This window comes from Bison bison, unplaced genomic scaffold, assembly GCF_000754665.1.
Source record: "Bison bison bison isolate TAMUID 2011002044 unplaced genomic scaffold, Bison_UMD1.0 scf7180017845383, whole genome shotgun sequence".
Lineage (NCBI taxonomy): Eukaryota > Metazoa > Chordata > Mammalia > Artiodactyla > Bovidae > Bison > Bison bison.
This window is the reverse complement of record NW_011475956.1, coordinates 1-11158: the sequence shown is the minus strand read 5'-3', so window position 1 is coordinate 11158 and position 11158 is coordinate 1. Positions and strand designations below refer to the sequence as shown.

The 11158-nt window shown below is 44.9% G+C and overlaps 1 protein-coding gene across 1 annotated transcript in view; it reads left to right on the top strand.

Annotated features, from left to right (window-relative positions):
- LOC104984384 (GTPase IMAP family member 5-like) overlaps window positions 1–8305 on the top strand; it is a 23300-nt gene extending 14995 nt beyond the window's left edge. Inside the window, 1 exon segment of the mRNA XM_010834074.1 lies at window positions 7402–8305. Within this exon segment, the coding sequence (XP_010832376.1) occupies window positions 7402–8279 (878 nt within the window). The 3' untranslated portion in view covers window positions 8280–8305.
- Window positions 8306–11158: the final 2853 nt, after the last annotated feature.

Here is an 11158-nt window from a genome sequence, read left to right as displayed (position 1 = left end):
GGTTTCCGCGGCAGCAGTTTCTCCCCGCCCGGAGGGGACAAGGGGCGCCCTCCGTCAGCCTCACCTTCCTTCTACAGTCCAGCCCTGCAACCTTCGGCCGCGCGCTCCCGCTGACTCGCCCGCATCCAGCCGGCAGCGCCGTGCCTGATAAGGGGACCCTGGCGGGGATCCTGGGGGTTCTGGGGAGGCGGCGGGCGGGGTTGGGGGTGGGTGGCGAGGAGAAAGCAGGAAGGGATCTAGGGCTGGAGAGGGCGTCTTGAGCCAGCAGTTGAGTTAGGCCTACTGATTTCTGGTGCGACCTCACACCGGTTCCATGCCTCTGGGCTTCCCCGTCAGTGAAACCCGATGCGGATGGAGAGCGTCATGGACAACTGCAGGTTCCCAGTGCGGCTGAAGCGGGTTTGGGAACCGCTCACTCCGCGTTCACAGACCATCGCTTTCCACAGGGCTTCGATCTTTTCCGTGTTGTGGCCTACTTCTTAGCTCCTTTGATTTTCATAAGCTTCACAGGGTTTCATAGAGCTTCACTAATAGTCACTAATAGCACCACCTCCCAGAGATGGCAGGGTGCAGGAATCCATTCCTAGGGCTCCACAGGACGAGTACCCTCATTGAGTCACGTGTTCCCAAGGAAACCTCTCAGTGGACATTGTTCCAAGACCTTGATCTTCTGAAAGCCACCCCATTCTCCCCCAGAGACACCACACGTTTTCTGCAATACGATGTATAACTCGATTCTATGGTAGAGAGACCCCAGCGTGTACAGGAACCATCCCTTGGTCTGCTGTCAACTCCCTGTGAGCGCCGTGTTATGAAATTATGATGCTAAACTGCGAAACCAGCAATTCTGGGAAACAGAGGGACCGGGGCACACCCTGAAGGAGAGACTCATGACTGAGGAAAATGAAAAATAATTTTACCTTTCCAAAAACAGCATACCTGAGAGAGCCCGTTTTCCCGTGGTTTGATAGAATAATGTATTGTCAAGATAACATCAGGTTCGTCCAATTTAAAGATCAGAAGGTACACGATGTTCATTTGCTTCGATCCTCCTGCTGTTCCTGTCAGATACCTGTATAATCTCTGCTCACACACCATCTCTCTCATGATTCCTGATCCCGTTTGGGGAGGATTACGATTTTCTTTGTGGAGAAGAAATCTGCCTCCATTCTTCATTCCCCAACTTTTGTTTACACTGCGATTGACACATTGCTCAGAGTTTACAATGCTTCCGGATCTCTTCCTAGTCTTGATTCAGTCCTTTGAATATCCTGTCATTTTGGCATCGCCATCAATATCCTTTCTGACTAGTCTCTGGACACTTTGGTATTTGTTAATATCCACCCCAAAAAATCCGTTCTTCACAGACTGTGTCTCCCTGGGGGCCTGACCCACTCAGAAGATGGTTCAGGAGAATGGTGCTGCACCCCTGCTCACCAACTGGAAATTTGATGGCATCGTGGCAGCCACAGAGCTCCATTTGGGTCACACTGATCATCAAGCCACAGAAAAACACCAGATTGTTTAAAACTGAAATCCTTCCATTCTGAGCAACTTCTGTCCCCTGCAATTTTATGCTGAATTAAAAAATAAAAAATGCACCCAAAATTTTGCAATACACTTCTCTTTGTTGGTTTTAGAGCAAGCTTCCAGCCTGTTGGCTTCAGTTTTGTCTTGACCAGGGATGGCAACATGGTATGTGATGTTCCAAGAGGCTGGTTGACTTTATAATCGCTTTTCTGCCCTGATGAATCTAGGAGAATATGCAGGCAAAATGTGCCATTTTTTGCTCTTAGCCCCATGGCAGTTGTGTGATCATGGGCAGAGCAGTTAAGGTTCAGTTTCCCAATATTTTAATAGAAATTTTAATACCTATCTTGGTCACATCATGGGGAATTTTGAAGAACAATTAAAATAATGAACATGAAAGAAACTTTAAAATTTAAAATAAATGCACAGAGGATTATTATGATGGTAAAGTTCATCAACATTGTCACCACTATCTTCATCATCTTTACCACTTTGATATTCTGATTCAAATATATAGAAAATCTCATCTGAGGTAGAAACAATTTCAGAGAATTTGCAGTTTTAGCAAAAGCTGGAGGATAATTTATCAGAGGCAAGGACAGCATGTGGGAAAAGGTGGTGAGGAAAATGCCCTTCTGGGGCTGAAGGAAGGGAAAGGGGTGTGGGAGAAAAAGGAAAGGAAAGAAGTTATCGTAATATATTCTGACAGTGTGACAAGGGATGGTTTCCCTAATGGGGGCTATTTCTATGCATCCCGACTGAGTGAGTATAAAAATGTAAAAAAGGTAGGAATACCAGAATCAAGCTAAATAAGCAAATCAGTTATGAAAACCATTCTGAATTCAATGTTAATCAATAAAATGCAAGTTTAAACCAATTAAGACATAAGACACTCTAATGTATGCTCCAAAGGGTAATCAAAAAATTAAAAATCTAGTATTACCAAGTGTAAGTGAAGATTTGAGGGATGCTCACACGTGGCTGCTGCCAGCATGATAGCAGAAGTCTCCTGGAGTGGGACTTGGCAACATCTAGTCAGGTGGAATCTGTCCATCCCAGAGATTGTCACGTGCACAAGATGTGTGCAGGACTCTTCTGCAGCACTCTTGGTAGTAGCAAGGATATACTTGGAACTCTAAATGTTCTTTAAGAAAGAATTGGATAAAATGTTACATAAATAATGTCACTTCCATAAAAGATTAAAATACCAAAAAGTACTATATCTTAACTATAGACCAATGTGTGTACAAGTGTAAATACACAATTGAGAAAGAGACATAAACATCTCTGAATACTGATTATCTCTGAAAGGAAGAGTGAGAATGAGACTGGGAAGTGGAGGAGTCAAAAAATCAAGAAATGGAGCTATATGTGTAATGTTCTTTTAATGTTTTCAGTACAACAGAATAGCAATAACAATGCCAAAATACTGAGATTTGTTTATTGCAAATGGTGGGCATTCATTTCATTCCTCTGTGTATTGTTCTCCTTAAAATGTTTGTTTCATGACTGCGTAATCTTTACAATTGACGAAATAAAATACAGGTTCAGAGTTCATCTTAATTATAGTTGCACATTCCAGGATTGCCTTTTCTAATGCACACATCTTTTCTAGCACCAAGAAGAATGACACAATAGCATGCCTCAGCTGAATGAAACCTTTATCTCCATGGTTTTGCCAATTTCTGGGGACATCGACTGGGATTTTTTAAAGTGGCTATTGATTTAAAGACATTTGATTTAAAACTGAGCAGGCAATGACTTTATCCTGAATTTGTCCCAAATGTTGCTTCTGTCCCTCAGTCATGGCACCAGTTTCTCTTCCTCCAGCTGCTCAGAGGGAAGAAGGATGGTGACCATGTTTGGCCCTCTTCCTCTTCTCCCTCTCATGTCCATCCTCAAAGGAGCCCTGGACCCCACTTCCACACTCCCAGTGGAAGGTGCATTGTACTTTCCTCTTTGCCACTGGGATATCCATCTGATACATATAGTTTCTGGTACTGGAAATGCCCGGTACTTCAAACAAACCACTATTCATTTACAGTAAGGCAACTTTTATTCTCTAGTCTAGCAAGTTTGCCTACCCTGATTCTAATAATAATAATAATAAAATAATAAAAAGCCCGGCTTCTCATTCCTAGAGGAAGGCTTTCTATATTTCACACCTTTTCAGCTTGAAGGGAGATAATCAACTGATATGTACTCAAACATTTCTTGCTTTCCTGTAGAATGAGGAAAAAAAGCAAGAGTTCACTGTGTTAACATAACCTAGCATCACCTGGCTTGCTTAAAGTTATATATGGATATTTGAAAGCAAAATATAAGTTAGAAAGTTAGCAATGGAAATGACTCATGTAAGGATAATTATTTTGGCTGTCTAAAGTGGAGGTGTTCTCAGGCCTTACCAACTCCTATAAGGACACTTGCTTTTATTCCTTTCTTCTTTTTATTCCAGAAGTGAATGGAAGGGCTTCAGAGGAGCAGATATGGAACCATGGCTGACGGTAAGAAACCCTCCAAATTCTCAAGCTTTCTGGGCACCAGGGGAAAATCACTGTCTTCCCTCTTCCACTCCCTGATCTCAAATATTGAGACAGAGGAGAAACCCAATTATTTTAAACTGCAGAAGAAAAAGGTAGCTATCGTGTTCTTTGGGCTTCCCTGGTGGTTCAGCTGGTAAAGAATCCACCTGCTATGAGGGAGAGCTTGGTTCAGTCCCTGGGTTGGGAATATCCACTGGAGAAAGGAATAGCTAACCACTCCATTATTCTGGCCTGGAGAATTCCATGGACTGTATAGTCCTTTCCCTTCTCCAGGGGATCTTCCCAACCCAGGGATCAAACCCAGGTCTCCTGTGTTGCAGGCGGATTCTTTACCAGCTGAGCCACAAGGGCAGCCCCAGTATAGTCCATGGGGTCACAAAGAGCTAGACACAACTGAGTGACTTTCACTTTCATCTTGTTGTTTATCTTCCCTACCATTAGCACAGCCCACACACCCAAGTGTGAAGCTCTGCCCTGTGCGGTGATGTATGGGAAATGTGGAAACAATACTTCAGGTCAGAAGTCAGGGGATTTGGAACCAAACTGTGAAAATGCTTTTCCCTACCTGTGCTCAGCTGAAAAGAGGACAGGCTCCTCATGTGTGTGCTAAGTCACTTCGAGTGTGTCTGACTCTTGGCAACCCTCTGGGACTGTAGCTCACCAGGCTTCTCTGTCCATGGGACTTTCCAGACAAGAATACTGGGGTGAGTTCCCATGCCCTCCTCCAGGGGATCTTCCTGGCCCAGGAATCAAACCTTGGTCTCTTGCATCTCCTGTACTGGCAGGCTGCTTCTTTACCACTAGCGCCACCTGGGAAGCCCAAAGTTCCCCTATCAGTTGAGTTGAGTTCAGTTCAGTCTGTCAGTCGTGTCCGACTCTTTGTGACCCCATGAATTGCAGCACACCAGGCCTCCCTGTCCATCACCAACTTCCAGAGTTCACTCAGACTCAACATCCGTCGAGTCAGTGATGCCATCCAGCCATCTCATCCTCTGTCTTCCCCTTCTCCTCTTGCTCCCAATCCCTCCCAGGAACAGAGTTTTATCCAATGAGTCAACCCTTCCCATGAGGTGGCCAAAGTATTGGAGTTTCAGCTTTAGCGTCAGTCCTTCCAAAGAACACCCAGGACTGATCTCCTTTAGGATGGACTGGTTGGATCTCCTTGCAGTCCAAGGGACTCTCAAGAGTCTTCTTCAACACCACAGTTCAAAAGCATCAATTCTTTGGTGCTCAGCCTTCTTCACAGTCCAACTCTCACATCCATACATGACCACAGGAATAACCATAGCCTTGACTAGATGAACCTTTGTTGGCAAGGTAATGTCTCTGCTTTTGAATATGCTATCTAGGTTGGTCATAACTTTCCTTCCAAGGAGTAAGTGTCTTTTAATTTCATGGCTGCAATCACCATCTGCAGTGATTTTGGAGCCCCCAAAAATAAAGTCTGACAGTGTTTCCACTGTTTCCCCATCTATAGGGACTTAGTAATTGTGTTTGAAAAAAATCCAGAATACTTAAGGAAAGGCAGAACCAACATAGAGTTAAAGGAGTAAAATAACAGATTTTAGTATCCTAGAATGAACTTAATTCATTTGGGCTTATAAGAACCCCAGAAATCCTTGCATTCTCACTCTCTTCATCCCTAGAAGACTTAGCTCTTGGTACAGAGTGACCATCGCCAACACCACTTTTGTTATAATTTCCTATAATTCTATCAGCCACATCAACGATCTTTCCAAAATATGTATTGCTAACGTTCTTATCATCTCTTCTTCAGCCACCCATCCAGGGTCATCTGTCAGACTCTGTCCCTGACATTAACCACAAGCCTTCTGTAGGCTCACTTTCCAATATTCAAATCCCTACCCTAAGAGCAGAAACCCAGGGATATTCAGTTGGTCCTCAGTGGGAGATCACTGAGACTCTAACATCTGAGACTTCCTTTACTCCCAGGGTTCAGATGACTGTGATGAGCAGTCTGTGTGCCTGGGAACTGGTGGGTGAAAAACAGATGATAATATTTTATCATTTATGATTTATCCTCACCTCCTTGTAATTTCACCTGAGATTAGCATAAAAGTGGCCTAAGTAACATAATGGGAAAAACAAAGGATCACTTTTCTTTCTGAAAACCTCTGTTTTTATTGGTCCTGAAGAAGTCCTTGTAGCATCCTTCATAGTGTAGCAGTTCTGGCTCTTGGCTATGGGTCCAAGGTTGGGCTCCCAATGTGGGCTTCCTACCAGTCAAGAGCCACCTAAAGTTGTATGCAAACATCTGTATGATTTTCATATCACTGTTTGGCAGAGAGAGGTCCATAGCTTTCATGAGATATCATGTAATGTCAATGACAGAAAAATCTTAAGAATCACTAATTTTACCAACAAAGACCTACTGTATGGCACAGAGAGCTCTGCTCAATATTCTAAATAATATAAATAAGAAAAGAATTTGAAAAAGAATAGATACACATATAGGAATGACTGAATTACTTTGCTGTACACCTGAAACTGAAACAACAATGCTCATCACCTTGTTGTTGTTCAGTCACTCAGTCATGTCCTCTTCTGAAACCCCATGGACTGCAGCACACCAAGCTTCCCTATCCTTCACCATCTCCAGGAGTTTACTGAAACTCACATCCACTGAGTTCATGATGCCATCCAAACATCTCATCCTTTTTTGTCCTCTTCTCCTCCTGCCTTCAGTCTTTCCCAACATCAGGGTCTTTTCTACTGAGTCAGCTCTTCTTTGCATCGGGTGGCCAAAGTATTGGAGTTTCAGCTTTGGAATCAGTCCCTCCAATGAATATTCAGAGTTGATTTCCTTTAGGATTGACTGGTTTGATCTCCTTGCAGTCCAAGGGACTCTCAAGAGTCTTTTCCAACACAGTTGGAGAGCATAGTTTGAAAGCATCAATTCTTAGGTGCTCAACCTTCTTTATGGTCCAACTCTCACATCTATACAGGACTACTGGGAAAACCATAGTTTTGACTAAATAGATCTTTGTTGGCATAGTGATGTCTCTGCTTTTTAATACACCATCTAGGTTTGCTATAGCTTTTCTTCCAAGGAGAAAGCATCTTTTAATTTCATGGCTGAAGTCACCATCTGCAGTGCTTTTGGAGCCCAAGAAAATAAAGTCTCTCACTGTTTCCATTGATTCCCCATCGATTTGCCATGAAATGGTGGGACTGGTGCCATGATCTTAGTTTTAAGCCAGCTTGTTATCTGCTCCAAGAGTAAATAAAAATTAAAAATTAAAAAAAAAAAAAAAAGAAGAATCACTAGTATGGTAAAACAAGAAAATTCTTTTTTTTTTTTTTACAGAACATCAGGGCTTTGAACCCTCCTCCTCATTGAGGATCATCCTGGTAGGAAAAACAGGCAGCAGGAGAAGTGGCACTGGGAACAGCATCCTCTGCCAGCCTGTCTTTGAGTCCAAGCTGGGGGCCCAGTCGGTGACTAGGAAGTGTCAGAGGGCAACAGGCACATGGAATGGGAGGAGCATCCTGGTGGTGGACACGCCCCCCATATTTGAGGCCAGGACCCAGGATCAAGAGGTGTACCAGAACATTGGGTCCTGCTATCTGCTGTCAGTGCCAGGGCCCCATGTGCTGCTGCTGGTGACCCAGCTGGGGCGCTTCACTGAGCAGGACGTGGTGGCCATGACCAGGATGAAGGAGGTCTTTGGGGCAGGAGCCGAGAGGTACATGGTTATCCTCTTCACCCACAAGGAGGACTTGGCGGGTGGATCCTTGGATGAGTACGTGGCAAATACAGACAACCTCAGGCTGAGGAGCCTGGTCCGGGAGGTCGGGCGGAGGTACTGCGCCTTCAACAACCGGGCCTCTGGGGACGAGCAGAAAGAGCAGCTGGCCCATCTGGTGGCCGTGATCGAGGGGCTGGAGTGGGAACACCAGGGCGCCTTCCTCACCAACGAGCTCTTCTTTGATGCACAGATGCTCCGGCAGATGGGGGGAGGCGCCCATGGAGAAGATCAGAGGCACTACCTGGACAAGGTACGGCTGCAGGTTGCAAAGCAAAAGCAAGACCTGAAAGAGGCTGAGAGGAACTGTGCCTTCAAGGTGCTCCTCCGACTCAAAGCCTGGGTCATTTCTCATACCAAAATATTTGTTCTTCTTGTCCTATGCCTTTTGATTTTTCTTGCCATTGTAATTATTTTGTGTAGTATCCATGAAGGCTGAGCATTTTCAGAAAACACCTGCCATCAGCTTCCATTTTTTTCAGAGTCAGTATATCACCGACTCAATGGACATGGGTATAGGTGGACTCCAGGAGTTGGTGATGGACAGGGAGGCCTGGCATGCTGTGGTTTCATGGGGTCGCAGAGTCCGACACGACTGATTGACTGAACTAAACAGGTATCTATGTTGATCAGGAACTTTATTTGCTTTTTACATAATTTCACTTTCAATTTCACTTCCTTGCATCAGACACATCATCCCTTTTCTTCAGTTGCTTTTTAGGTAAATAAAATGCAGGGGAAATAAATTCCCTTTTCTGTTGTGTTAAAAATGGTGAAGGCAAATAATAAACTAAATGCACATCATCAAGAAATATCAAGGAGTTTGCATAAAGGAAAGTGAGTGGACTGACATGCTATGTGAATGAGCGTCTCACTGGGGACCTGCTTCTTACAGTTGAAATTGCTTATTTTATATGAAACATACTCTGACTTCCTTGTAGGTTGTCAAAATATATATATATATATATATATATACACACACACACACACACACTCCACAAGAGAGAAAGACTAGGATGTTCTGGAACGTCTCTGATGTGTGAAGAGGCTGGGGGAGAAAGGAAGAAGGCCCTGGAGATGGGGTGGGGAGGAAGATCTGTGCATAGTCAGCCACTGGGAAATTAAAGAACTGGAAATCCTTAGAGCAGGGCTGGATAAAAGCCAGATGGGGGTATAGGAATTCAGGCTTACCTGGACATCTGGTCTCCTTCAACACTCAACTATCCTCTTGAGCAAGAAAGCCACCCTGGACAAGAAGGAAGTGACCTGCAAGGCTGCATTCTCTTCAAGTTTAGAAATTTGAATTGCATGAACTTTTCATATGTGGTGATGAAACATTCTGTTTCTTTTGATTTATTTACCCTTTAAAAAAATGTAAAAGCCCTCCTCAGCTCACAGATTATACAGAACCGGCCTCAGCCTGGATTTGCTCTGCAGGTTGTGGTTTGCCACTCCCGTCTTAGAGGAGATTTTCCATCATGGGTTGAGCTTGGATGTAGGGGAACATCTTGAACCCCAAGGTCAGCACAATCGTGTGTGATACCTGTACAAATTTGGAGAAAGGGTGGCATTGCACATTTCAGTGGTAGAAAAGAGAAGAGGGCATACATTGAGGTGAAGTCTGAGCAGAGGTCACCAAATCAGTGGAAAGAGGAAATCAGATGAGTAAGGGGCTGGGTGACCCCTTCCCAACTTCTTCTATGGGATAGCTGTCTATCCTTTCATACCCTGTCGGGGAGACCAACAGTCGCACAGGCAGCCTGTGAGAGGGTGGGTAAGTGATGAACTCTCTGTGATGCCCAAGCTCATTGTCCATGTCCCTGCTGGTGATAAAGTTGGGGTTGATCTGACATTGCTATCCGATAACTGATTCAAATCTTGTGCAAGGGGTGTTATGTGTGAGATCCTCAAACCCTTGAAACACCAAGCAACTCAGAGTTCTCAGACCAAGGACCTCCTCCTCAGTGCGGTCTTCCCAAACTGTCTGACCCAAGTTGACCTCTCCCTTCCTTGACTTCATCCAGTCCCGCTCCACCCACACGTAGCTGAGTGCCAAGTATCGGGGTCTCTGCTGGGCACCAGGGATCTGAGAGAAGTAAGGCCAAAGACACCTGTGCTTTAGAGGGAGGAAGGCATATAAAAATAAGGATGAACTGGAAGTGAGCATCCACACAGGGAAGCAAGAGTAGCCCTTGCAATCATGACTAGAGAAAGCCTGAGCAGCAACTAAAACCCAGTGCGGCCAATGAACAAAATAAAGTAAAAATGGGTGTGAGAGAAATTTGTTCATGGTGGGATGTCAACCAGAAGGAGAGTGAGGGCTTGGGGGCAGAGGCGCCCTGGCCAGGATGGTGCTGGGGCTTCTAGAAACGTGCCGGCCCCTCCCTCCAGGACTGACTTCAGGCAGAGGGAGCAGGCAAGCCATTCAGCATCAAAGTAATCCAAGTCTGTGCCCCAACCGGTAATGCTGGGTCAGGTAGGAGATTGAGAAGCACTGGAGGAAGCAGCTGAGGGACCAGGCTGGGGGATGGGCCCTGGGCAGCTTCAAGGCTTTTCTCCACAAGGTTTTTAAGCAGGTTAGGAATTTCAAGAGGATCACACTGCAGGAATGTGGCATTGGACCAAATAAGTGTGAGCCTGGGAACATGGTATCACATTCAGAAGAAAAGAATTCTGTCTCAGCCATCCATTGGGGCCTGAGCCATAACAGGAGGTGTGGGGATGGAGAGGACAGAATAGGAATGGGCACACAGAGGGTGAAATGACACAGAGTGGCACTGATATCAAGGTTGGGAGGGAGCCAGCTTTCTGTCTTGGCCTCCCCAGGACCCTGACTCCCCCCACTGATCAGGGCCCTCAGAGGAGACTGGGCTGAGCAGAGGAAGGTGGAGACTTCAGATCTAGTGGAGTATGAGAGGGTAATAGGCAGGAAGGCCAGGGTTCTCCAAATAGAGGAAATAGCCTGCAAGTGTCAGACATTTTTATCTCTCTTAAGCGGCAGGAGGAAACAAACTAGTAATATTTTTTCCTTCTCTATACACATTTAAAGGGAGGTTTCTCTTAAAATACTGTGTTGCCATAATGACACCTGGTTTCACCTGAAGTTAGCTATTCTTGAGCCTAGAGATAATCAATGCCTTTTTCTTATGGAAATGTCCATCTTAAGCTATGCTAATGTACTATGCCTTTACCCCAAACTGTCTCCAAGTCGGTTCCGCCTCTTGGCCCAGAACCTACTTGACAAACCATTATGGATATTGTTCTCCTAATCTATGTAAATGAAACTATTTGTATGGTGGTCTGCCCTTCTTCAAGATT